The 23,627-nt window shown below is 42.9% G+C and overlaps 1 protein-coding gene across 4 annotated transcripts in view; it reads right to left on the bottom strand.

Annotated features, from left to right (window-relative positions):
- The window catches only part of USP25 (ubiquitin specific peptidase 25), a 92,598-nt gene extending 75,546 nt beyond the window's left edge, over positions 1-17,052 (bottom strand). For 2 of the 4 annotated variants that reach the window (XM_074902035.1, XM_074902054.1), the window contains exon 1: positions 16,728-17,051. In XM_074902035.1, coding sequence (XP_074758136.1) covers positions 16,728-16,772 — 45 coding nt within the window. In that variant the 5' untranslated portion in view covers positions 16,773-17,051. Of the gene's footprint in view, positions 1-16,727 lie in introns of all 4 variants that reach the window. The other 2 variants (XM_074902044.1, XM_074902064.1) reach the window with 2 other exon arrangements.
- Positions 17,053-23,627: the final 6,575 nt, after the last annotated feature.

The raw sequence follows: 23,627 nt of genomic DNA, 5'->3' as shown, positions 1-23,627 counted from the left end.
GATGGTCCAGCCATCACAAGGAGAAGGCAGGGCCTACTGCCTCACTATTCAGTTCACTTAAATAGTACATAATGAAAATGAACTATGGGAATCCCTTCCTTCTCAAGGGATGAATACTTATACTAGAGACAAGAAAGAAAGAGGAAAAAATGCAAATGCTGAGAACAGCATCTTGACTCACTCCCTCCACACAAAACCTGCTTGCTTTACTTTCCAGTGCAAGAGTGATTTATAAAAGCTATGTTGGAAAAGCCTAATGTAAAATATTTTGTGTGGTGTCATTGAAGACAATTGTAATGTAATCTGAGCTACAGAGGACCTGCTAATGGTACCGACCGCAGACAAGTAGCTAATAAGTTAGTTTCCTCACATGATGTTGCTTTAATGAGAACACCATGTAATCCTCTATTAAAAAGCTTTAATTTTCTGCTACAAACAAATAAACAGGAAATAGTTAAGGTACAAAGGACGAGCATACTAAAGACCCTCAATTACTACCGTGAATATCATTTTCTGCCACATTAATCATACCTCCCAGGATCAGTTAAAGGCCCACATACACTGCTGAGCATTATGGCTTCCAGCAACACAGATACATTAACCATCTTCTAAATAAACTGTTGGTCAAGTTCCAAATAGGCAAATAAAAAAGTCCTTCCATGAAGATACTAAGTTGAAACACAGGGAAAACACATATTCAACTTCAGAAGGCTTTGTTGTACATCTTTGCTCTTACCATCTCTGTCCTGAAGATTTTTCTGTGTGGGAGTGTGCGTGTGCAGAATAAACATACATATATAAATATGTAAATTAATAAGTGGGTATATGTATACATATATTTTTAAAAGCAGTATTTTGCTGGTGCAAGTTAAAACTCTGCACTGGCTTTACGATGTTCATTCTTACAGTACCTCCTAAAGCACAGAAAAATTCAGTTCCCTTGTCTGGTATCTGCTAACTGGATTTCCTTTGGTTCAGTCATGAAAAGGGTAACCTCTTACATGACATTGTATCCTCTAAGAAAGTAGGTAAAGATATATCTTTTTATAGTCACACAAATGCAAAATACACCTCAGCTTTGGCTGGGACAAAATCACCCGTGGAGAGCATAGGACATGCAAAGAGACTGCAGATTTTCACTCTGGGACTGTCCTGTGCAGACTGCAGCTTGTGCAAAGTGAGTAATTACACACCCGCAATTCGACTGAGAGCAAAGTTACTTCAAGGAAGCAAAAGGACACACTGTATGGCAGCAACTTTCAACCAAGCACAGCCTGGACCAAATAAAAGCTTTAATACTTGAGCCTTTTTTCCCATTACTTATGTGCATACAATCCTCCCTAAAAAATTAAAAGAAGGATCCTATTTAATCATAACATTATATAGCCTATATTCATCATAGGAAAACACTCAGAATACTCACCATATTTCTATGGTTTCCATGAACCATAACAAAGCTGTACTACTTCACCTGAAAATGCTTTAACAAGTGACTTTTCAACGAATTTCCAGATTTGGTATTAAGGATTCTACACAAGAGTATGCATTCATGTAAATGCTTGATATTATGAGCCTCATATATGTGGTCCCCAAAAAGAAAAAAAGTCTCATTAAGTCTCATTTACTCTCAACATCTAACACTTAGATATTAGCTTGAATTAAAATAAAGTTTTTGAAATTAGATTTTTAAAGAGAAGCTTGAGGAGTCTGGTTTGTATTTAGTAACACTAAATATAAGGCAAGCCCACCTCAGATAGTCATACACATTTACAAAAATCCAGAAGTTAAATGTGAGCCAAATCATCATCACCTATGTGGGGAATATTCCTGCAATGAGCAGGAATATTCAGTTTACAGGGGCAAAGTCTGTGACATTCCAAATACTCCACCCATGGGGAGGAAAAGTGGCTTCACACCCTCTCTTACACATTCACATGGGCAGCACAAGGAAGGAATGAGACCCTAAAGCCAGATTTCTTACACAGGTCAGGGGTGAGAAGAGTAAAGCAGGGAGAAGCAGCACCTTATTATATGGATCCTCCTAGGCAAATTTTGGGGTGCTAAAGAATTGGAGCAATAATGCAGCTGGAAGAGACACCACTGAGTGCACACATAACAATAACATGGAGAGCATTCAGAAAGCAACAGAAACACACTTCCTTAAACGCACTTAGTGGATTTTCTCTCATTTTCCCTCAGGCCACCAAAATACTGAAACTCAGCCCTGGACTCCAGGTCTATTGCCTGGATTAAACATGGTCAGTTTATAGTATCAAAATATCTGTTTTTTCCAAGTGAAAAAAAAGCAAAACAAAAACAACAACAAAGAAAACAGTTGCTGAAGGCAGTATGAGTAGTCCTAAAGACAAAGCAAAAGCAAACACTAGGAAGGCAGCAAAGCCATTTAAACTAACTTACAGAAACACAATTATAAACGATGCTATCTACCACAACAGAATTGTGAACTGGCTCAAAAATCTTGTTATTTCCATCAAAGCAACATGGTTTAAAACCAATCCTCCAAACCAAAAAGGAACAGACAAGAGAAAAGCTCTATCTTAAAATTAGACTATAAACTGATTTATGAATATTGTTGCTTGAGTGAAGAAGCGTGTGAAAAATTGTTTAGTTCCACATTTCTAGCTCTTACTGATAACAATTCCTAAATAAGCTTCAGTGACAGGCTTATAATTCAGAAAGGATAGCAGTCTTGGTACTTACTGAAAACATAAAAGCTGTCAAAAAATGTAAAATTATTGAGAATTTTGAGGTTCGGGTGTTTTAAACCACCATCATGATTTCTCACACCCTGCTCAGCACAACAGCAAGTTTCCCAATAGTAATTAAATTTCAGAGCTGCTGTCATTAACTACTGTAAAACCAATAAGCTCTTTAGTTTCACTTAAGATGCAAGTTAAACTTCAGGTTGCATTCACCAGAACAGCAATGGGAAAATTCACTTCACAAAAATCACTTTTGATTCTTAAACACTCCAATAACTGTGACAGTAATTAGCAAAAATACCTGTGCTCCGATCCAAATCTGATAGGTGATTAGAGTTATTGGTAGCAGCAGGGTGGTCTTTCAAAGCACCAGCACATCTCATCTGTAAGCTACATATAAAATTCAGAAGAACTCCTCTGACACCCCCAGCCGTGAACAAAAGCTGGGCAGTACCACGCTCCAACCCCGGTTCACATCCCAGTCCCACCCTGATGCGTTTGGTCCCCAGCATCATGAGAGCTGCCAACAGTGTGCACAAGCCAAGGCAAATTAAAGCCAGGAGGCTCAATGATAGGTGATGTTATTGTTCTGGATTGAGCTGGGACAGAGTTAATTTTCTTCCTAGTAGCTGGTATGGTACTGTATTTTGTATTTAGTGTGAGAATAATGTTGATAGCACACTGATGCTTTAGGATAAGCACTACTTAACAACAACAACTAAGTTAAGGGTTTTCCAGTTTCCCATGCTCTGCCAGCGAGCAGGTGCACAAGAAGCTGAGAGGGAGCATTGCCAGGACAGATGACCTGAACTATCCAAAGGGATATTCCATACCACAGAACGTCATACTCAGTATATAAACTGTGGGGGGTTGGCCGGGAGGGGCCAATGACTGCTCAGGGACTGGCTGGGCATCTGTCAGCAGGTGGTGAGACTGCATTGTGCATCACTTGCCTTTTCTGGGTTTTGTTCCTCTCTTTGTATCTTCCTTTTCTTTACAATTATTATTATATTTTATTTATTTCCATTATTAAACCATTCTTTTCTCAACCCATGAATTTTCCTTTTTTTTTTTTTCCTTCATTCTCCTCCCCATCCCACCAGTGTGGGTTGAGGAACAAGCAAGTAGTTATGTGGTGCCTTGTTGCCAGTCAGGGTTAAAGGATGACAATCATATGGATAGAAAGGAGAAAGAGGCTGGAGGATGACAGATATACAGATAACTGCGTGCATAAATATACACATACATACATATTTTCCAATCACTGCTGGCTACTTTCTATTGTAAAAGTTTCCTTCTTAATTTTTTTCTTCCGTTCATAGACATTTGCCACCATGCCTAAGCATTAAATTTTACAGTGTCTGCCCAGGTAGTAGCACCAAGACACGGCTTTCTCCTCACAGGAAAGACTACTGCCAGCGTATCACAATTTTACCATAGTAGCTATTAAATACATTATTTTGAATCTCTTCTAACAATTCATAAAATCTTGTCTTTCTGAGGTCTAAAACAATGCCGCAAAGATCCACATTTTAACTTCCCTCCTTTTCCTTTCCATCCCAATCACAGCTGAACGCATCACAACAAACACAAGATATTCTGGCTCACATTTGAAGGACTTTACAGTCCTTTCATCACCCATATATTATCTGTCATCAAAAGGTTAAGACCTACCACTCAACTCAGAGGGCAGCCCTGCTAGCCCACTGAAGTGTTGAGCTTTATGGTTTTCTTTTTTTTAAATAGCCATCATGATAATCTCACCCTGCTCTGCACAATACAGAAGAGCCCCCAAGAAAACAACATCAAGCTAGCCCCTTTGTTGCCCTCGCTCTGCTGTTACAGTAAGAACAATTCTAGGAACAGACAAACCAACTCTGGGAGCTGCATGTGCCCTCAGATCGGTGGGATCCCAGTCTCTGCTCTACTTGCAAACAATACAGTTCAAAGGAGCTGTCAGACCACAAGCTGCTTCTGATGAGTCAGCTCTCCTTCCCAGGCTGTAGGTCCTGTCAGGGCTGGCCAGCCTAGGCTGGTGTTGTCAGATGCCACCAGCTCTAGCCGCAAGCCACTCCTCCCTTTGAGCCAGCACTGCCACCTGCTTGAACCTCCAGCAAGACAGTCCAAGCTCTCAATAAACCACCAGAAAGCCGCTCTTTGCTATTAATTAATTTCCTGATGACTTAGTGAGAGCCAGGGGTGAAACAAGGGAGAAGACAAGACCAAGGCTGCACCTATTTCCACTGGATTAAACTGTTGTGGAGTAGGAGACTTATGGAATGAATTGTTTCTCTGCCTTTGTTTTAATCCTATTTTTATCCAGTGAGAGAAACTGAGAGGGCATAAAAAGTCTCCTGCAGTTCTCGTCCTACTTAGGCACTATTGCAGAAGAAAACTTACTCCAACAAGAAATGAATATAGAATTCATATAGTAACAGGGATCTGATGCACCTAGCATGCCTCAGTGGTCAAAGCTGCACACCACAGTAATGAAATCACACACTCAGGCCCACTCCTGCATGGGCTGAAACCCCACATGCTGTTCTCTGCTCTCTGGTTTAGGTCTTCACATCCAGAAAGATTTCATTTACTGCAACTGTTAATGGCACAAGTATCAAAGATCCCACCTCAGCTCAAACAACTCCACTATGTGCCCTAGGTAAGTGATAACAGGGAAGATTTTACAAATAATTTTTCCACACAAAATTCAGAATAGTACAGCATGGAAATCCTAAATAAAAGTGAAACGGCACTTTGAGAGGTCTGTATTACAAAGAGTCCATGGTATTCAATAGCAAGGACACATTTGAGCAAAGAGCTTGCCCGTCTGTTTTGAATAGAAAGAAAAAAAAACTTAACAGAAAGCCTTTCAATAAAGGCTTTTCCATTTAGTCCTATCCAAAAAATTACTAACCTGATCTCCTAAAGAAATGGGCCTTGTGATCACAGTGTACACATGTACCCAGGCACATCTGCCCTCCCATCTCGCAGCCCAAGGCCACCTCCAGCAGCTCAGCCTGACCCCAGGGCTTGCTGACACCCTCAACAGCACCCCCAGCTCCCCAGCAGCTCAGCCAGCCTCTGTGCATCTCCCAGTCATACTGCCTGCTGCTGCCTACTTCCCAGGCCAGAAGAAATTAGGTGAGACAACCAGGACGCTGGGAAAGAAGAAAGAAGGGGAGCACCTCCACCCCACTGCAGTGAGGTCTTCCAGAAGTGAACTCATCCTGCAGCCTCTATTGATCACCCCAACTTTTAATCCAAGGTGCTTTACAAGATGAAATTCCATCAGAAAAGTCATGCACCATTACTTGCAGCAATTAGTAAGATTATTTAATAGCTTATCCTGCCTCTTACTAATCACTCAAAAAGAAATCCTGTGAAGAGATACGCATTGTTAGCTTGAAGGGGAAAAAAAGTTTAAATAAATCCTGCAGAAGAATGAGAGTAGAGATAACATTAAGTCACCTAAAATCTGTGTCAGCATTTAACAGGTTGCCTGAAAGATGATGGGTTTCTGACAGCAGTTCCAGCTTCTCCAGCGAGGCAGCCTTTCCTGGGTCAAGTGCCAGGAAGCCACCAGCACGTGCTGCGTCCTTGCAGAAAGGCCACTGCAACACCACGGACTGCCACCCTATGAAGGTCAGCAAGCAGGTCTTATTTTCATTAGGTAATAACCTCCACAGATGCAGATGACATTAGAATTAAAGTGAACCTCAAACGTAACAGACACTATAGTATTTAAAGATGCATTAAGATTTGTACTGAGGATCAGCATATAATTTTACTATCTCACAGTTAAAGAAATAGTAAATTCAGCACTGCACAGAGAGCAACTGAAGTTTTCTAGGCCATTTTCTTCCAAAGAGAAAATACAGTCTTGAGAATCTCTGTGGTTGTTTTTTTTTTAAATGGACTTTGAATTACCTTATACTGAAATGCACATTTGCCTCAGCTCCCACAGAAAGCTGAACATGTTATATTCTAACATGTTAGGACATGGTCTCAGGAAACTTAGGGCAACTTCGGTTTATAACCACTATTTGTTATAATTTAGCCCTGTCAGTCTTCCCTGTCTCAGTGGTATTGTGCCAATATCACCAGTAGTGACTTTCTGACATCCTGTATCACCACATACCTATCTGAAACTTCATAGACTGACTTGAGTAAAAGGCTCACACTAAAGAGTTCACAGTTTTGAAAAATAATTTGAAACAAAAAATTAAAATTCTGTGCTGCCTTCCTAGCAGTAGTATTATGCTAACATACTCCCTATCAAACAGGGATAATGAACTCCAATAGCAAAATCTTCAACCCTTTTCTGAAAGCTCAGTAAGGTCATGAAGCAGCAGCCTTCTGCATTTTTGCTGGGGATAGCAGGTGGCTGCAAAATCCTTCCCTGGCCTGTAAGTGCAGCAGAGCCTGGACACTGCACACACACTCCCACTCAGCACTAGGGTAGGCAGCACATTTACCAGTTGTCTTTAAATCTGCCCCAGAAGAAGCTTCAAAGCAACATGCCAAGTTAGCAAGAGCTAGACCTGGTGACAGCAGAGAAATCTGTCCATCTTTGCCATCAATAAATCCAGAGGTTACCCAGCAGACTGTACCCAAAAAAGCAGCCCAGTCAGCTTCAGGCAAGGGGACAATTATGGTCCAGCCAGGGTTTTTTTTAAAAAAAATCATATTTACAAGCTTAAAACCTTAAGCCTTTCTCTTACATATTTTGTCATGATTCTGTACCAAAACAAAGCAAAAGTTAAAATCAGCAAAATATAGAATTGCTTTCTCAGTCATAACATAAGATTTCTGGGACATGATGAAATATCCAGTATTCAGTCTTCTAACCAGGTCATTTATACCGACGCATTTTGTAAAGTTTTAAAAAAATGTACATTTCTAACAGCTGTGGTCCCAGGAGAAATTTCTTTTTGCAAAGCTGCCAACTTTCAGAGGAATAAGATGAAACTAAACACAAAAGAAAGGTGGAGTAGGAGTCTGTTCTTGCCATCTTCTCCTCTTCTGAAGAGAATGAAGAATGCCACGTGCCTATGCATACCCAGCTTTTTCCAGCTGCTTACTTTAAAGCACTCTCAAAGTATACACCTGAATGTAAATGAATGCTATTGTCAACTTCCATGTAGCACTTCCTTTCTCTGGCTTAATCCCAGTAAAAACACAGCTAAATCTAAACTTCTCAAATGACTTTTATTTTAATTGAAATTTTATGGAAATTCAGAGAGAGTCATTTTTGGTTTGAGAATAACAGAAGTTTTCAGCACAGCTATGTGACTTTTCTTGAAGTCATACAGCTGTGAGAAGAACAGCTATCGCAGAAACCATGTGCAAAATCAAGCTTAGCATTTATTATTCACCTGAAGTTATAGATGGCATCAAATACAGCTACACAATTCACAATCCAAAACTTTTACATCTCAGACCCTAATGTCAAGCATCCTGCTTTAATTAAAGGGAGACCTCTGGATTATGTGGTACAATACAAGTGAAACGATGACATGTCAATCGGTAGGAAAGAGCTACAGAGGTATATAATGCCATTATATCACGTGCACCAATTTCCATGAATTCTGCCTAGACCATGGTAAGATACAAAGGTCAATTAAATTTAAATAGTTATGGATCATGCCTTGAAAAAACTAATGTCTCTCTGAAAAGCTTTTATTAAATACCTTCTTCTGTCGACATGTGCTTACTGTAAAGCTTAAAAATACGCTTTCACCTGACAGCTAAAAAAAGCTTTAGTCAAGGATATTTTAAGCACAGTCTTCATTTGACTGACACATAAACTTTGATAAGCTTGACTGTTGCCAATTAGTTGATAACAAACATTTTAAAAGAAATGTTGTGCAGGGTATCATTTTTTTTCAGCAAGAATCCACCAGTTAAAATAATTCAGAAACCTACCATAAACAAAAGCATCAAGTCAAAGCTCTGCATCTCAGAATAAAAACTATTAGAATTTGCATACCAGTATTTCTGCTGCCTTAAAAAGTGTTTTACATACACAAATCTGTGTCAGGTGATGTTTCCAAAGTTAACCTAGTTGCACTCCAGCCTTCAAGCTGTTCCACATCACATGTTCTTTGGATTTCACCTCTCCAACATCCTTACTTCAGAGAGCTAGTTAAAACTGTGGACACTCAAGTGTTGCCACCTCTCACAACAGTGCTGCTTCTGTTAAAGTCCCATCACCAGGTTTCAGGAAAACTCTCATGTTGATGGCTTTAAACATGCTCCTGAATTTCATCCATTATGGCAAAGAAAAGTAAAAGTACATAGCTAATGACATTTTTAAAAGAATGAAAACTATTAAACCTAACCAAAAAAAAAAAAAAAGTGCCTCCTTAAACTGCAAGAGTTTACATCTAAATAGATTAAATATTTTCATAGTGATTTTCAAATGCTTGGAATTAATGATGTTACTAAATACATTGAAAAACAGTTCATAATTAAGTGGACAAGCCTGCCGCAGACAACTGAATTTATCAGTGTCCTACTTGCAACATCTTGTGTCTATCTGTCCTTTGCACCACCTTAGGACCCAATTCTTTCTTCATAACACTTCACAGAAATCTCAATATCGACTCAAAATGTTGCTCGACATGTCATTTGTGTTAAAACCTAAAACCACAGATTCTGCACCACATCCACCAGGAAAATTGCTACGTAGTTCAGCATGTTAAAACCACTCCTTTACCAGACGATACAGCCCTGCAGCTATCAGCAGAAGGCAGCACAACACCTCTGCCACTCCAATCACAGATCAGTGTACTCACCCTGAATATCCAGGCAGGGAAGCGTGACCTACTGCAGCAAAGAGACAGACTTACATTCCCTTTATTCACTTCTGAAAACTGGGATGGTAACAGAGCAGAAAGGTGGCATGGGCAGGATTATTCAAAAAAGAAGTTTCATGAAAATTTTCTATTGAAAGTCTGTGGAGCCCTTAGTCTATTGCAAGTCTTTAAGTCCTAAAGAAGTGTAGCGATAAAGAGATCTAAAGCCTGAAGTAAAATGAGTGGAAATTTCAGTGCTGTGGTTGAGTGCAGTCTTGAGTACAGCACACACTACTGCTGCTCTCCATTCTACCTGCAAGCTTGACACAATACAGCTTATGACAACACATATATTCAGCACAGCATTAATAATGTAACATTAAGAAATCTGACATGCACTTTTCAGAATGCACCGTTGCCAAATTAAAAGTTGAAAGTGTTCACAAAAACCAGCAAAAGATGCCATTTGCCAACCTGATGCAGGAAACAGGAAAAAGTATTTCCATTGACTTGGCATAAAGACTGCATTGGTATCATTATGCAAGGCATGCCACCACTATCATGTTCAGCAGTAAAGCATCTCACCTCATCTTTACTTCAGACCCACAGCTTTAGATTACTTTTGCCACCGTATTTTCTCCTTTTTTTAAAAAATAATAAAAAAGATTAATAATTTATCAGAAAAGTTTTAACTTTACGTAGTTTCACATACAACTAACTATTGTGATTTACAGTACTAGCCTTTCCATATTAATTACAATTGACCATCCGTTACCACTTCACCTATTGCACACTTAGCTCTCTGGCAGAAGTCACATGAGTTAAATTAGTTTCACTGAACTTGGTTAAACTAACACTCACTTCAGTCAAATATTTTCTACTCTAGGCAGATACTGACTTAACAGCACCACAACTGATGAAGTGTAATCATCAGGTAACAGAAGCAGTCTTTATTTCCTAAAGGGTAAAAGAAGACTGAAGTCTACCCTGAATTCATAAAATCAGTTTGAAATACGTTGTCACAACAACCTCTCCTACATTAGTCACCTAATACCACGGTTTGCTATTTGCGTGACTATACGAGTCAACAGCCCCCTGGTGAGAAGCTGAATGCTCTCAAATTACAGATGTCTATCTGCTGACTGAAGACCATCACATCGGTAACTTAGTCACTGGGTTTTGGTGGGGAAGCTTAACACATCCCATTTAAAAGAAAAAAAAAAAAACCACCAAAACAAAACCAAATAAAAAAAACCCAAAACATACACAAACCTTCGTTGTGACTCAGTACAGCCTTCCCGGTTCTTACATAGCACACTGGCTACCATTTTTCCAATGAGGAAAGTGAAAGCGCTCGGGATACTTTCGTTTTCCAGAAAAGCTGCCCCCACACATGAGGTTTTCCTACTCAGTAAAGGTAGACTTTCCTGTCTCGGTCCAGGTCCTGGCAAAACACAACCCCACACACCCCCTGCCCCCTCTTAGATTTTTAAGAGCTCTATTCCATAGTAAGTACAAGTCAATAACAAAAAAAAAAAAAAACAAAAAAAAAAACACAGACCTAGTGTCAATCTTTTAAAGGAATTTATGCCTACATGAAAACATGTAAGTGAAGACACTGCTCTTAAACTTTTTATGCTACGGAATATCAGGAATGTCACATTGGGCTCTTAGCTTTTGCCAGATGACCAGCTAGGAGTTGCAAATCAGCATCTTCACTACTGAAACTGAAGAGCAATAAAACATTAAGGAAACCTGGAAGCACCCCTGGGCGCCTAGATAATCCCTCCATCACTGGCACCACCAGCAACGGCAGTAAGGGGATGACTGATTCTGCACCCCAAACAATTCCTGGCACAGGAGATGTGTGAGGGTTTAGACACCCCCCAGCTAGTTCTGGAAGATTTCACCCCAGCCTGAAAAGGCAGCCTCCAAGTCAGCTGGGGCATCGGGTCAACTTAACAACTTGGCCACTACACTGGCCCCCAGCATCCAGGGCATCCCTCAACCCAACCATTCACATCACTGAAGTTATGGAGCCAGCTTCTTGCTGACTGAATAACTGGACTATCGCCACTTGGGTGGGTTCTTCAGCCAAGAAGATGAGAAGATTTAGCCAAAAACTGGACAGAAACTGTATCTTTCATTCCTCTTCAGTTAGAGAAGTCCACAAACATCAACTGATTTACAGGATTAAGGAGATGCTACTTCCTGCCTTAACATCTTTTTTTCAGGCATAAGAGTGCAAGAAAAGCAACTGTTCAATTATCCTCCCACTTATCTTTACAAAGCACTTTTTAAAATGTGGAGTATTTTTCTATTTTGAGACACGGGTAATTTGGTTTTTGACCTTTTCATAGAAGATGATGGGTTTTGTCATATTTTGTAGCTGCTGCTCTTAGTAGCTATAGATACAGGGTTATACCAAAAATATATCTTTTTAGGAAGTACTAAAGCTATTTAATTACAAAAAAGGTTAACAGGAAAATGTATAAACATTACATTTTCCTATTCTGAAGCAGTATTTTTCTTTCAAGGTGTGGACCAAAAGATATTTAAAGACATTATTTCAGACAGATGCTAATGATAGTATTATCGTTATAAACTCCTGCTACCACAACTGAAATCATTACTGAACTTTTTGAAAGGTTTTCTAGAATGCTACAGGTTTTAAACTGGTATTAAAGATTTCTGAAAGGTGCGGATTGGTATTATACAAATAAAAAAAATTCCAAGATTCAGCAGGATTCAGCTGCCAAAAAAACCCACCACCAAACTTAACCACACATATACACACACACCCTCCCACCAAAATCCGTCAGAATGTTCACAAAACCAGAAGGCATTCAGCATACCAGTCTGACAAGGGCTTTCAAAATTGCTTTGAATCAGTGACCTTTGCACCTTGCTCTAGCTTTCAGAAAATACAAATAGGAATCTGTGTAGAAGGTGTAGCTACAAGTAATACAACTTTTTTAATGAACTTTTTTCTTTTAAATACATAACAAGATGTGTACATCTAAAAGCATAACTCCATAGCACTTCAAATAATTTTTGCATATCACTTAGTAGCTGGTGCAAACAATTCCAGTAGACCAGTCTGGTTATTCTGCTAATCCTGGTCGAAAGAGCTAATAAAACCTTCAACATCAGCAGTAGCAGGTACAGCTCCCCCGCCATATCCAAGCCCACCGTGGAAGGAGGCCTCCCGCCACGGAGTCCAAACACGAACAGCCTGTTTGCAGGGAGATCTGTAACCCACCCCCATTACATGACCCAGAGTGCATTTCTCAGGTACAGGAGGACACCTGCGTGTTGGTCACATGCAAGAACAGCTCTGGCCACGTAGTGAGAGCAGGAGCCTACAGCCTCCCAGATCCACTGGGCAAATGGTCAGTCAGGAAAGTCCAAACTCAACTGATCAAAACACAAAGATTTTAAAGGCTGTATCCTTGGAAGGTTGCCACCTATTGAGATGGAAAAAAAAAAAAAAGGCACAATTCCCAAAATACTTTCTTTGCATACCAAGTCCTCAGTGGATATTCTCTGCGACCACCTCTTGCCATTCAGGACCGCATCAACATCCCTATTTCAGTTGCTGGAAACATACAATTGTATCATCTTCCATATGAAGAACTACCACAGTATTAAGAAGTTAGTGGCTATTGCTTTCAGGAAAGAGCAGGATTGCTCTTCTGTATTATTATCTAAATCTTTCCATAATAAGTACATCAAATACACAGGACAAGCAGAGCAGAAGCACACACATAAGCTAGCACAATTTTTTCCTTACTACCCCAAAAAAGAGCAAGGGAAAAGTAGTAAGTAGCATTAGACCTTGTTTTAAGCAATGAATTATTTTAAGTGGTAAATATCCTTAAAGGTTTGTGCTTCTTAAAAAAAAAAAAAAAGAGCTGGGCTGACACACCTAACTTTATTCTACTATTCCTGTGATTACACTGCCAATGTGCTGCTGAATCACAGGTCTGAAATAACAGTGGGTGTGGGAAACCAATGGACAGATAAAACAGACTTCAAATCCATGTATCAACCAACACCCAGCCTCTCTCCAGAAGCAGAACTTGATAATACACATTGCTGAGAGGCCAGCTAAGTGTCACCCTTTAAAACCTAGCTTCTTCAATCTGCTGTTACGAGATGACCACCGCAACAATTATCAGAGCCGAGAAACTGCTGAAACATGTATGAACACTCCACATCATTTCTTCCAATTACTAGAAAAAACACCATTCACCCCACTTGCTGAACCCGCTGTGTGGAGGGAAGGGTCTGTGCAACACAAGGGGCAGCCTGGGTCAGTCTTTCTCCAGGAGGAAAATCAATGTACACACACACCAGTGCAAGCTGCCCCCATGGTAGTGATGCAGGACTGCCTGGAGCATGAGTAAATTCTGCAACATACAGGCCTTAGCTCTTCAGCAGCAAAATGCCAGACAAAATGGATTTTACTGGACAGAAATACAACTAGGACAAAATAAGAAGCTACTTATTTTAGCTTCCCACACCATTTACCTTTATTCACATGCTTTAGTCTTGATTTGAACACTACAGATAACCTACAGACACCTAACGACGTTAGAGAAGCACACAAGATCTGTGAGGAACAAGAGTAACATGATTAATTATTTGCTTCAGGAGATAAATTACAAGTTTAAACTAGGAGTCAAGATGACCAGTAAACACAAAAGAAACAATTTCTTTTGACCCGATCCAGATGCTTTCACTTCACAATAAACTAAAGATAGCTTCAGTGGGAAATGGGCTGTTGGGAGTTGGAGCACTTATTAAAACAAACTTGCATCTCCAAGTACTGTTGAAGTTTGACACACACTTCCTCTATGACAGTAAGAAAACATCTGATGAACAATGTTGGGAACCACAGTTCTGAATAAGGTATGCTGATGACTCAGGCATCTCTTAGAAATCCAATATATTTCTGCTTGTATGTGGTTTCTTCACACTAACAGAAAACAATGATGACAAACTTTGAGGTCTCTAGAACAAACTCTCATTATTTGTGGAGCACAGGATTCTCTTAAGGGAAGATGATGAGTTAGTGGTATGGTAACCTCTCCACCTTTCAATCATGTATCAGCCTACTGTACCTTCACAATTTTTCTTCTTACATGCAAATAAGATGAACAATGTTAAAAGTTTGTCATCCAATTAGCTATTTGTTCAGTCACACTAAGCAATGAGATACTCACTTTGGAGTCAGATAGTATTTTTTAAAAAATATTCTCAAGACTGGCCTCCCCCAAGCATGCAATCAGGGATAAAATAGGTAACAAGGAGTTTCAGATAATATAATAACCAGATGATTCAACAGAAAAAGAAAATCCCTGCCATGAAAAAAACTCGTTGTTCTATAGTTTCTCTACTTAGGCAAATAACCATCATCCATAGATGCTGATTACAACTTTGGAATTATTGCTAATTTCATTTTGTATTGCAGCATGGATTACCAGGTCATTTACCACAGTGAGTCTCCAACTACCCTTTGAGCTTATCCTCTATTTGAAACTAAAGTAGTCCTGAACTACTGACCTGCAAGCAGTAGTTTAGCTGAAAACTGTAAGCCTGCTTTTCCAGGATTATTGACAGAAAGTGCAAATAGGCAGCTCTGACCAGTGTCTACCTGGTATTACATAACAGCGTATCTGATACGATAATAAAGGGATATTTAAGTAAACTGTCAACAACAGGTTTTGTAGAAGATAAGCTTGCTCACAAAAGTTGTCAGGTGCGCAGCAACAACAAATGAAGCTGTTAAACAAGGAGGACAGACATAGCAGGGGACCTGGCAGCAAAACTCTGCTACATTAGCCTGCGAGCACACACCAACTGACCACACTACCGACTGAGGAACGAAGAGACAGAATTAGCCCATTCAGCCCTTGGCTTCAAGCTGAAGCAGCCAAAATCAGTGCTAACTACTTCGAACTATGATAGCAGTCTTGGGCGAGACATGCCTCTCCCTCCAAACGAGCTTCCTGAATGTAAATTGTAGCACTTGAACCAATTATACCTTAATCACCTCATTCCCACTGTCCACTCGTATGACTGGAGCCATTTAACTTCCGCACCGAGTATACCAAAACACATATACCTTTACCGTCTTATAAAAGCATCACATGGCATTAAAAAAAAAAAAAAAAAAAAAATTGGGGAAGAGGAGGCAGACATATCACTAACCAGAACAGTTGCATTAACCAGCAACAGCTACCTTTACAAATAAAAAATAATTGAAAAAGCAGTGTGATTTAATAGCCCGTTTCTTTTTCTCCTGTCAGTTCACCTCAAGCAAAGAAGAACTTTAGAAGGGGTTCATTTTTTAATCTTTTTTTTGACAAAGAAAGACCTTCCAGCAACTCCTGGTGCGCAGCAGGAGATTCACAAACGCTGCCATTCGCTTCACCCCGTTCCACAGTGCCCGTTAACACGAGTCCCTGAACCCAGCACCGCGTTACTCCAGGCGCGCCGAGCCGAGCCCCTGACCCACGGCGGAGCCGCGCTCTCCCCCCGCGGCCAGCAGGGTCAGGCCGTGCGTGTGCGGCATCTCCGTCCCGGCCCGCACCGGCGGCTGGGGCAGGACCTGGCGGTCCTCACCTACACGCCGCTCCCCGTCCCGCTGCTCTGCAAGTGCAACAGGCCCGCCCGCGGCCCCGTCCCAGCCTCGGGAGCGGCGGCTCTTCCCCGAGCGGCGGGGCGCTGAGGGGAGGGCCCGGCCCGCAGCGTAGCGGGGCTGACCCGGGCCCGGGGTGACGGCGGCCCCCCGCGGCCCGGCCGCGCCCCCCCGGGCGGCCTCGCGGTCGCCCCGGCCCCAGCCCGGGGCTGAAGCGGCGGGCGCCGGGAGAAAGCGGGGCGCGGGGAAGGCCGGGCGCGCCCCTCGGCCGGGGGAAGCCGCCCACAAGCCCGGGAGGCGGCGGCGGCGGGTGAGGAGGCTGCGCCCCCGTTGCAGGGGAGGGAAAAGTTGCCGGCGGGGTGGGGGCCGGGTGCGGGGGCACCGCCGGGGCCGCGCAGGCAAGGAGCGGCTCGGGGAGGAGAGCGGGGGGCAGGCCCGGGCGAGGCCGGCGGGCAAGGGCGCGGCGCGGGGCGCGCAGCCGGGTGCCAGGCCGGGCCCTGGCGCAGCGGGCGGGCCCCCGCGGCGCAGGGCGCAGGACGCCGGGCCGGGCCGGTGTCTCACCTTGGCGGCGCCGCCGGGCTGCAGCACGTTCTGCTCCACCGTCATGTCCCCCGCGCGGCTCCCGGTTGCGCCCCGGGCTCGGCGGGCAGCGGCGGCGGCGCCGTGCGGCTGCGGCTGGGCCGGGCCCGGGCTGGGCGAGCGGAGCAGGAGGAGGCGGCGGCGGCGGAGGAGGGGCGGGAGGGGGAGCCCGAGTCACCGCCAGGCGGGCGGGCCGCCGAGGCGGGCGGCCGCCATGGGGCAGCGCGGATCCGCTCAGGCCCCGCTGTCACTCCCAGCGCGGCCTCCCCCGCCGCCGCCCAGCGTGCCCGGAGCGCCGAGCGCGCCGCCAGCGCCGGCCCCGCCCTCGCCTCGGCTCGGTCCGGCGGCGGTTCCCCGGCGGCGCCGCCCCACCGCGCACCTGCCTTGCCCCGGGCGGAGCCCCCCCGCCCCGCACCACCGCCCGCCTCGCTCGCTCGGTCGCTGCCGGCGGGACCGCCGTGGCCCTGCCCCTTCCCCGCGGTATTGACGCCGGCCGCCTCCATCTTGGCGGCGGCGCCCGCCCCCGCGGGACAGCGCCGGCCTGGCTCTGGCTCTGCCCGCGGCGGGAGCAGCCCGGCCCCGCCGAGCCTGCGGGCCGCCCCGGCGGGTGCGGGCTTCCCTCCGCCCGCCGCCGGGGCAGCCCCACCGCGCTGCCTCCCGAGAGAAAGCCAAGGTTGCCGCGCTCCGCAGCGGTCTGGCCACGGCAGCGGCCCGAGTACGAGCGGCACCCGGTGCCGGGGGTGCGAGAGCCGGCTGCAGGCTGCTGCCGGGGCGCGGGAGCCCAGCCCGGCCTGCCCTGCCTTAGCCCAGCCTGGCGGGCAGCAGCGCAGTTCGGCTTCAAGAGCCCAGCGCTTTCCCGGGGTTTCACAGGCAAACTCCTGACGGGCCCCCGCGCTGGCTGCTCGTATGGAGCACAAACCTCAACCCCCAGCAGCTCTCGGAGCTGCGGGCCTTCCCCTCCCTACTTAGGTTTAGCTGGGCGAGCTAGCAGGTCATGGCATTTAGCCTTCAAGTTAAACGGGAACGTCCTTAACTGCTTTTTCACTGCTGATTAAAGCATGGGGAGCGTTTCAGGTGTCAGCGACCCACCGCGAGTTGGGGCACCGCAGGTAAACGGTATGAGGGAAGAGATTGTTCCTCTGTCACTCTGCTCTGGGGAGTCAGGGAAAAGGAGGGAAAGGGCTCGGCGCTGGGCATGGGCCCAAGCAGGGGAAAGCCAGTCTTGGAAAGTCCCTGGGAGCACCGGGCCGTCCAAAGAGCATTTGAGCAGAAGCAGGTGCAGGGCAGCAGAGGAACCCACCCCCCGTTTTGGGTGCCTGCACATTGAGTGGTAGCTGCATCCCTGTTTGTTTTCTCCAGCTGGTGAAGCTTGGTCTGTTGGATAAGCTGAGCAGAGAGAGCAGCACGGTTCTGATAGCCCCAAGGACCTAAGAATCATGAGCTGGGAGCCTAATGCAACGACGTGAATTGTGGCAACTGCTCGTCTGTCACACGCAGCCTTAGCATTTACGACTCTGTAATTCAATTCCCCCCTCTGCCCACAGTAGAGAATGAATCTTTTAAAACTGAGATTATCAAGTAATAACACTGCTGCAAGATCTTGGACTTTAAGTAAAACACCGATTTTTGCACAGCTTGTGATAACCTGCAAACTGCCTTATTTCACTGTGCAGGAGAGGTTGCAATTTGATCAATACTTGCTCTTCTAAGGTTTGTTGCTCTTAGATTGTATCAGTTTTAATGTTTTGCCTTTTATGCTGCAATACACAAGTTGATTTTTAAAATTAATGTTCCCAAAGAATTTATTGTGGAGAAGTCAAGAAACTATGCAGATAATACAATGAGATCAGAAATGGCTTGCAAATTACTTTTCCGGGGATAAGAGCAGAAAATATCTCTGCTCAGACTGATGGCTACATTAGGAAAGATAACAGTAGTAGTTTGGGAGTTTTTTAAGCAATGCTTTCTGTTGCACTGCTGTGCTGGAGTGCTAGACCAATTCCTCTAACCTTCCAATATATAGTCATGCTTTTTCTCATACAATTTTACAGCTTCTACACTGTGTTTTTGTTGTAGTATTTGTGTTCAGATAATTTTCATCAAAGCTATTCACTGTTTAAATTATTTGAAAATACTTGCTTAAGCATTTAAAAAAACAAACAAACAAACTTGTCTTACAATAATTTTTTTGTCTTTCCTCTGCTTCATTTAACTCAGTGGAATAGCATCCCTGACAGAGTGTGGCCAAAAACAAAGTGCTGGAAAGAAATTCTACTTTGTGTCCGATCCGTTGCAAATCAGGATGGGATAACAAAGTATCATCTTCCATTAAATTCCTTTCCTTCTCCCACTCCCCACAAAACTATCACTTCTAAGGGCTCCTCCCCATCCTCACTTCCTGTAAAATGAAAAAAGGCTGAGCAATCCACTCCTGATACAGGGATTTATCACTGAAATACTGACATAATCTGAACCGTAGCCATGCAAATTAGGATTCTGTCGTACATATGGTGTTGCTGGAAACGAGACAGAACAGTTTCATGTTCCGTTTGCAGCACAAGCTCTGTATGCAGTACGTTGAGCACACGACCGGAATTCGTACCTCATCAGAAAACACTAATGATTTTGTCAGGGCCACAAGTTAGAAAGAGCTCTTGACTTGACGATATTAGTATTCTTCCTTTGTGTCTATAATATATTAAGGAACTATCATTTCAGAAGAAATGTAAAAAGCACAATTCTTGGTATCACCCTTCATTCCTTTTCTGCCTTCAAATCCCGTTGACTGGTGCCCAGATGAATTTTGTGTGAACCTAGCAGAGAATTCAGCATGGTAACTCAAGGGTCCAGAAGCTGTCACACCTGCACAGTACAGCACAAAAAGAACCATATAGGGGACTTGCTTTTTTCATTTATGTAATGCCATCTCCCACAGAGCAGTGCCTGTAAAGTATTGTTTCCAAGACATGCTACCTTAACAAAGAACCCACAGTCTTAAATTTCTGAGCTCCTGTTGCTAGTCTGCAGTGATCATTTATCTGTCACACTTCCAGAGCTGCAACCATTTTCTTGCTAGTCTTATTGATGGTACTACTGCACAGTAAGAAAAGTGATCAGAGGTTGCATGATGACATATGCTTATGAGTCTCAATAGCTGAAATTTCTTTATCTTTTTTTAATCCCTTCCTGCTGTTTATATTGTTGGTTACAAGATGGGCAATGTACCTCGATGTACCTTTAGTATCTTAAATAAAATAAGGCGTAGGTATACATATTTTCCTGGAAGTTTATCGTATTTCCCCTTAGTTGCTCCTCACCTTTTAACGGTATAACAGGGTTTGGTTATTATACATTTGGCAATGAGTCGCACAACGTCTACCTCCAGCTGGTTGGTCCCCTCGGCAAGGCCACCCCTGTTTGCATGGTCTCCTCCCCAGCAGCGCTGGAGAAGAGGTCCACCTGAAATACAGCCACAGCCTCCCCTCCCCCTAAACCAGTTGTTTTCTTCTGCTAGATCAGTTCCCCAAAATGGTTCACTGACTGGCTATACAAACAGCTGTGCCAGCCTAAAAGAGAAGGTGACCCAGGCTCAGCGATGGTACCTGCTGAGCTTCATTTCAGCTCTTTCTTAAATCAGTAAATGATTGTGCCTTTCTGATCTGCAGACTGCCTTCTGGATGCAAGCCTTGCTCACGAGGCTCCTTGTCTTCCCACTTTTGTGAAGAGCAAACAGAATGCCAGCCAACCACAAAACACTTTAGCACATGTTTTATTGTATACAGAGATCATGTACAACAAGAAATAGCTCATTATTTCCCTCCATTTTCAATAGGCTTGTTTTTGTCTTTAATTAAGTGCATCATTTATTTAGGGCTTTAATTATACTGTGGCTTCATTGGTTACAGTTTGGGAAGTACAAGTCATGACTTCTTGGTTTTACCAAATGTGTAACCTGCTATATTGGCCACGAGAAAGCGCTGCTTTAAAAAGTGCTGTAAACGCTACAAATGCACAGCTTCTGTAATTAACCCTAGCGAAGAGTTTCTCTGGATTTGCATTTATAAAACCCATTTTGGAGCACTTTCACTTAGCCTTTTTGCTTTGCAGCAAATAGTTCAACCACCTGAGACAAAACCACTGCCACTCAAGAAGCTTTTTAAGCACAACATCTTTTAAATCATAATTTGACTGTTACTCGCTATGTCACTGGTAACCACTCAAACACTGCTTCTGTGCTTGCAAAATCTTATGTTTTGTTATGTTTCCCCAAGGGAATCAAAACAAAAACTAACCAAAGGTGTAACTCAGGAAAGAGAGCAATCATTGTCTAAAAGCCTTTTGAAAATCTAAAAGTAAAACGATGTGAATGTAGCTTTTGTTGCTGTACAAAACACAATTCACATTTTATCGTTTATGTATCTTAAATTGAAGGTTGCTAACCTTCCACTTGCCTCCTGACAGTAGATGCTTATTCATATGCCTTCTAAAAGTCAGATGTTGCATTCAAAGTAAAAATTCGGAGATTCACAGGACTGAATCCATGGAACTGCAGCTGAATTCCACAGAAATTATGGATTTTCTGAGAACCTGGTTCAAGTGCCTTACATTTAACCTTAGCCGTCTTTACATTTTATTTACTTTCTTGACCACACTTGCGCGTTGATCATATATTTCACACAGCTTTCCTGAGAAGCAATAAGTTTTAATCCTATGTGGCTGAAGGTAATTCAGAGCTCGGCAATGAATACGAGTCCCTCCACTAGGTATTACCCACCATTTATCAAGCAGTAGAAAGTTTTGGAACTTTTCTGCAAAATATTTCTTTCTGTCATTGAAAAGGTAACTCATTTAAAGGAGCATGTTTCACAACAAATCACTGTCTCTACTGAATTTCCTTTTAGGTAAAATAATAATTAACACTCCCCATTTAGACTTCACCTAATGACTACTTCCAATGTTTATTTTGAAACTATTTCAGCTCAGACATTTATAATTTTTAGCATCACAAGTATGTAAACAGATATTCAAGGTCTAAACAACTTATTTTGAATTACAAAGTAATTAAGCCAGTTCTGCAGAAGATTCAATATTTTTTTTTTAATTTTTACTTTGAATATATTTTTTTCAAATGGCAGAACCTTCTGCAATGTAAAAAGTCACGTTCTTGTCTTCTATTAGTTTTCTCAGTCATTTCTTACTTTCTGTTCAAGCAAATGCTCATTGAACATGATGACAGCCTATCATACCTCCTGGACAAGTTTCCCATACATGCAGTCATGTACATGCATGCACTCTTCCTTAATTAAATAATGACAGACAATTGCTTTGTTAGCAAGTGATCTTATATCTGATGTCTGTGTGGATAAACGAGGTTGCTCTCCATCAGGATCCTGTAGTCCACAGATAAAGCTAGAAGACAAAACTCAATGGGACTAGTACAAAATTAGCATTTTTTGCTTCTGTCATTTTTTGATACCTGTCTAGTCACCCATAATCTGCTACTCTTAAGAAAGAGAAATGAAAGCACCCAGACCACTGAAGTGCACTATTTCACATAGGTTTCGGGTATTCGGTTCTTAGGGTAACACCAAAACACCTCGGCTAGTTACCTAAGCTCCCTGCCCTAGGTATGGAAGGGACTTGGATGCTGCAAGCTGGAATCCACAACATCCAGCAACCTCCCACTTGCTAAATTGCTGAAAGAGGCACGTGCCTAACATCCTACCCCATCCTACTATGGACTGGGAGGCTACTTTTGAATAGGTGGGAAGCTGCTTTAGATAAGGATTCATGTTTCACAACTGAAGCTTAATGATTCCTGCTCACGTCCAGCCACACCACTTTCTTATCACAGCATGGCCTACAGCCTCGTCGTTGTCTGGCCACTTTTCTGGAATGAGGGGAATGTTGACACCAAACCCCTGATGGTGTAGGTGGACATGGCACGCAAATTTTCCATCTCCTGGGAGAGTACTGTAAACAAGAGGAGATTAAATAAGGAACAAACATCATTACAGCCTCCCTCACTGGCTGTGTCTTTAAATGTAAGCACCCAAGGCTGCTGCTGTGTGTCATGTTGATTCATTCCCGTCAGCACACTCAAAGCATAACTATCAAGTGGTCTCAGGGAAGATGAACTGGGGAATACCACCACTTCCCTTTTAGGGAACATTTCTAGGCAGTCAGCCCTGGCAGGCTGGAAGCACATACACAGAAAGACAGGTTTCCCAGCACTTTACTAAGGAAAATTTGTCTAAAAATTTAGGTGGGACTTTGCATTTTTCTTTTGCTCTTAGAGCTCTATTTTCAGTCAACCCAGCTGCAGACAGATAGCTTTCTGCAGAACATGGTGGCCATTAGCACAAGGTTTGTTGTATTCCACCCTTAGAAGCATTAAGGAAAGCTGAGACAGTCCCTCACAAATGACCATGGCCACCATGACAGGACTTGATTACAGCTTTTCAAGAAAAAAAGAGGACAAAACAGACCTTTAGGATTTTAATAGGATCTTGCAGGATTTTTATAGCATAAAGTTTTCATGCCCTCATCCCAGAGGTTTTTTCAAATTAATATTTCTCAGTCTGGATCACACAAAACTACTGAGTAGTAGGTGTAGTAATTTCTTCAAAATGAACTGCATGCTTATTTTATACTGTCTGAGAGGTTTTCTCTCTCATATCCAGTTATGGGACCATGTGTCCTTCGTTTTCTTGAATAAGTGTCTGTTTGGTTTGTATCTTATTGCTGACCATAAGAAATTATATGTAAGAATTCAAGTAGATGTGAAACATTACTGACATATGTGCATGGTCAGATTCATACCATCTTGTATTTTTTACTTGTATTTATAAAATAATTTTAAAATATTTTTGACAGAAAATA

The sequence above is a fragment of the Athene noctua genome, chromosome 1 (genome assembly GCF_965140245.1).
Source record: "Athene noctua chromosome 1, bAthNoc1.hap1.1, whole genome shotgun sequence".
NCBI classification, from domain to species: domain Eukaryota; kingdom Metazoa; phylum Chordata; class Aves; order Strigiformes; family Strigidae; genus Athene; species Athene noctua.
The sequence above is the reverse complement of the archived record's forward strand: the minus strand, read 5'-3'. Positions and strand labels throughout refer to the sequence as shown.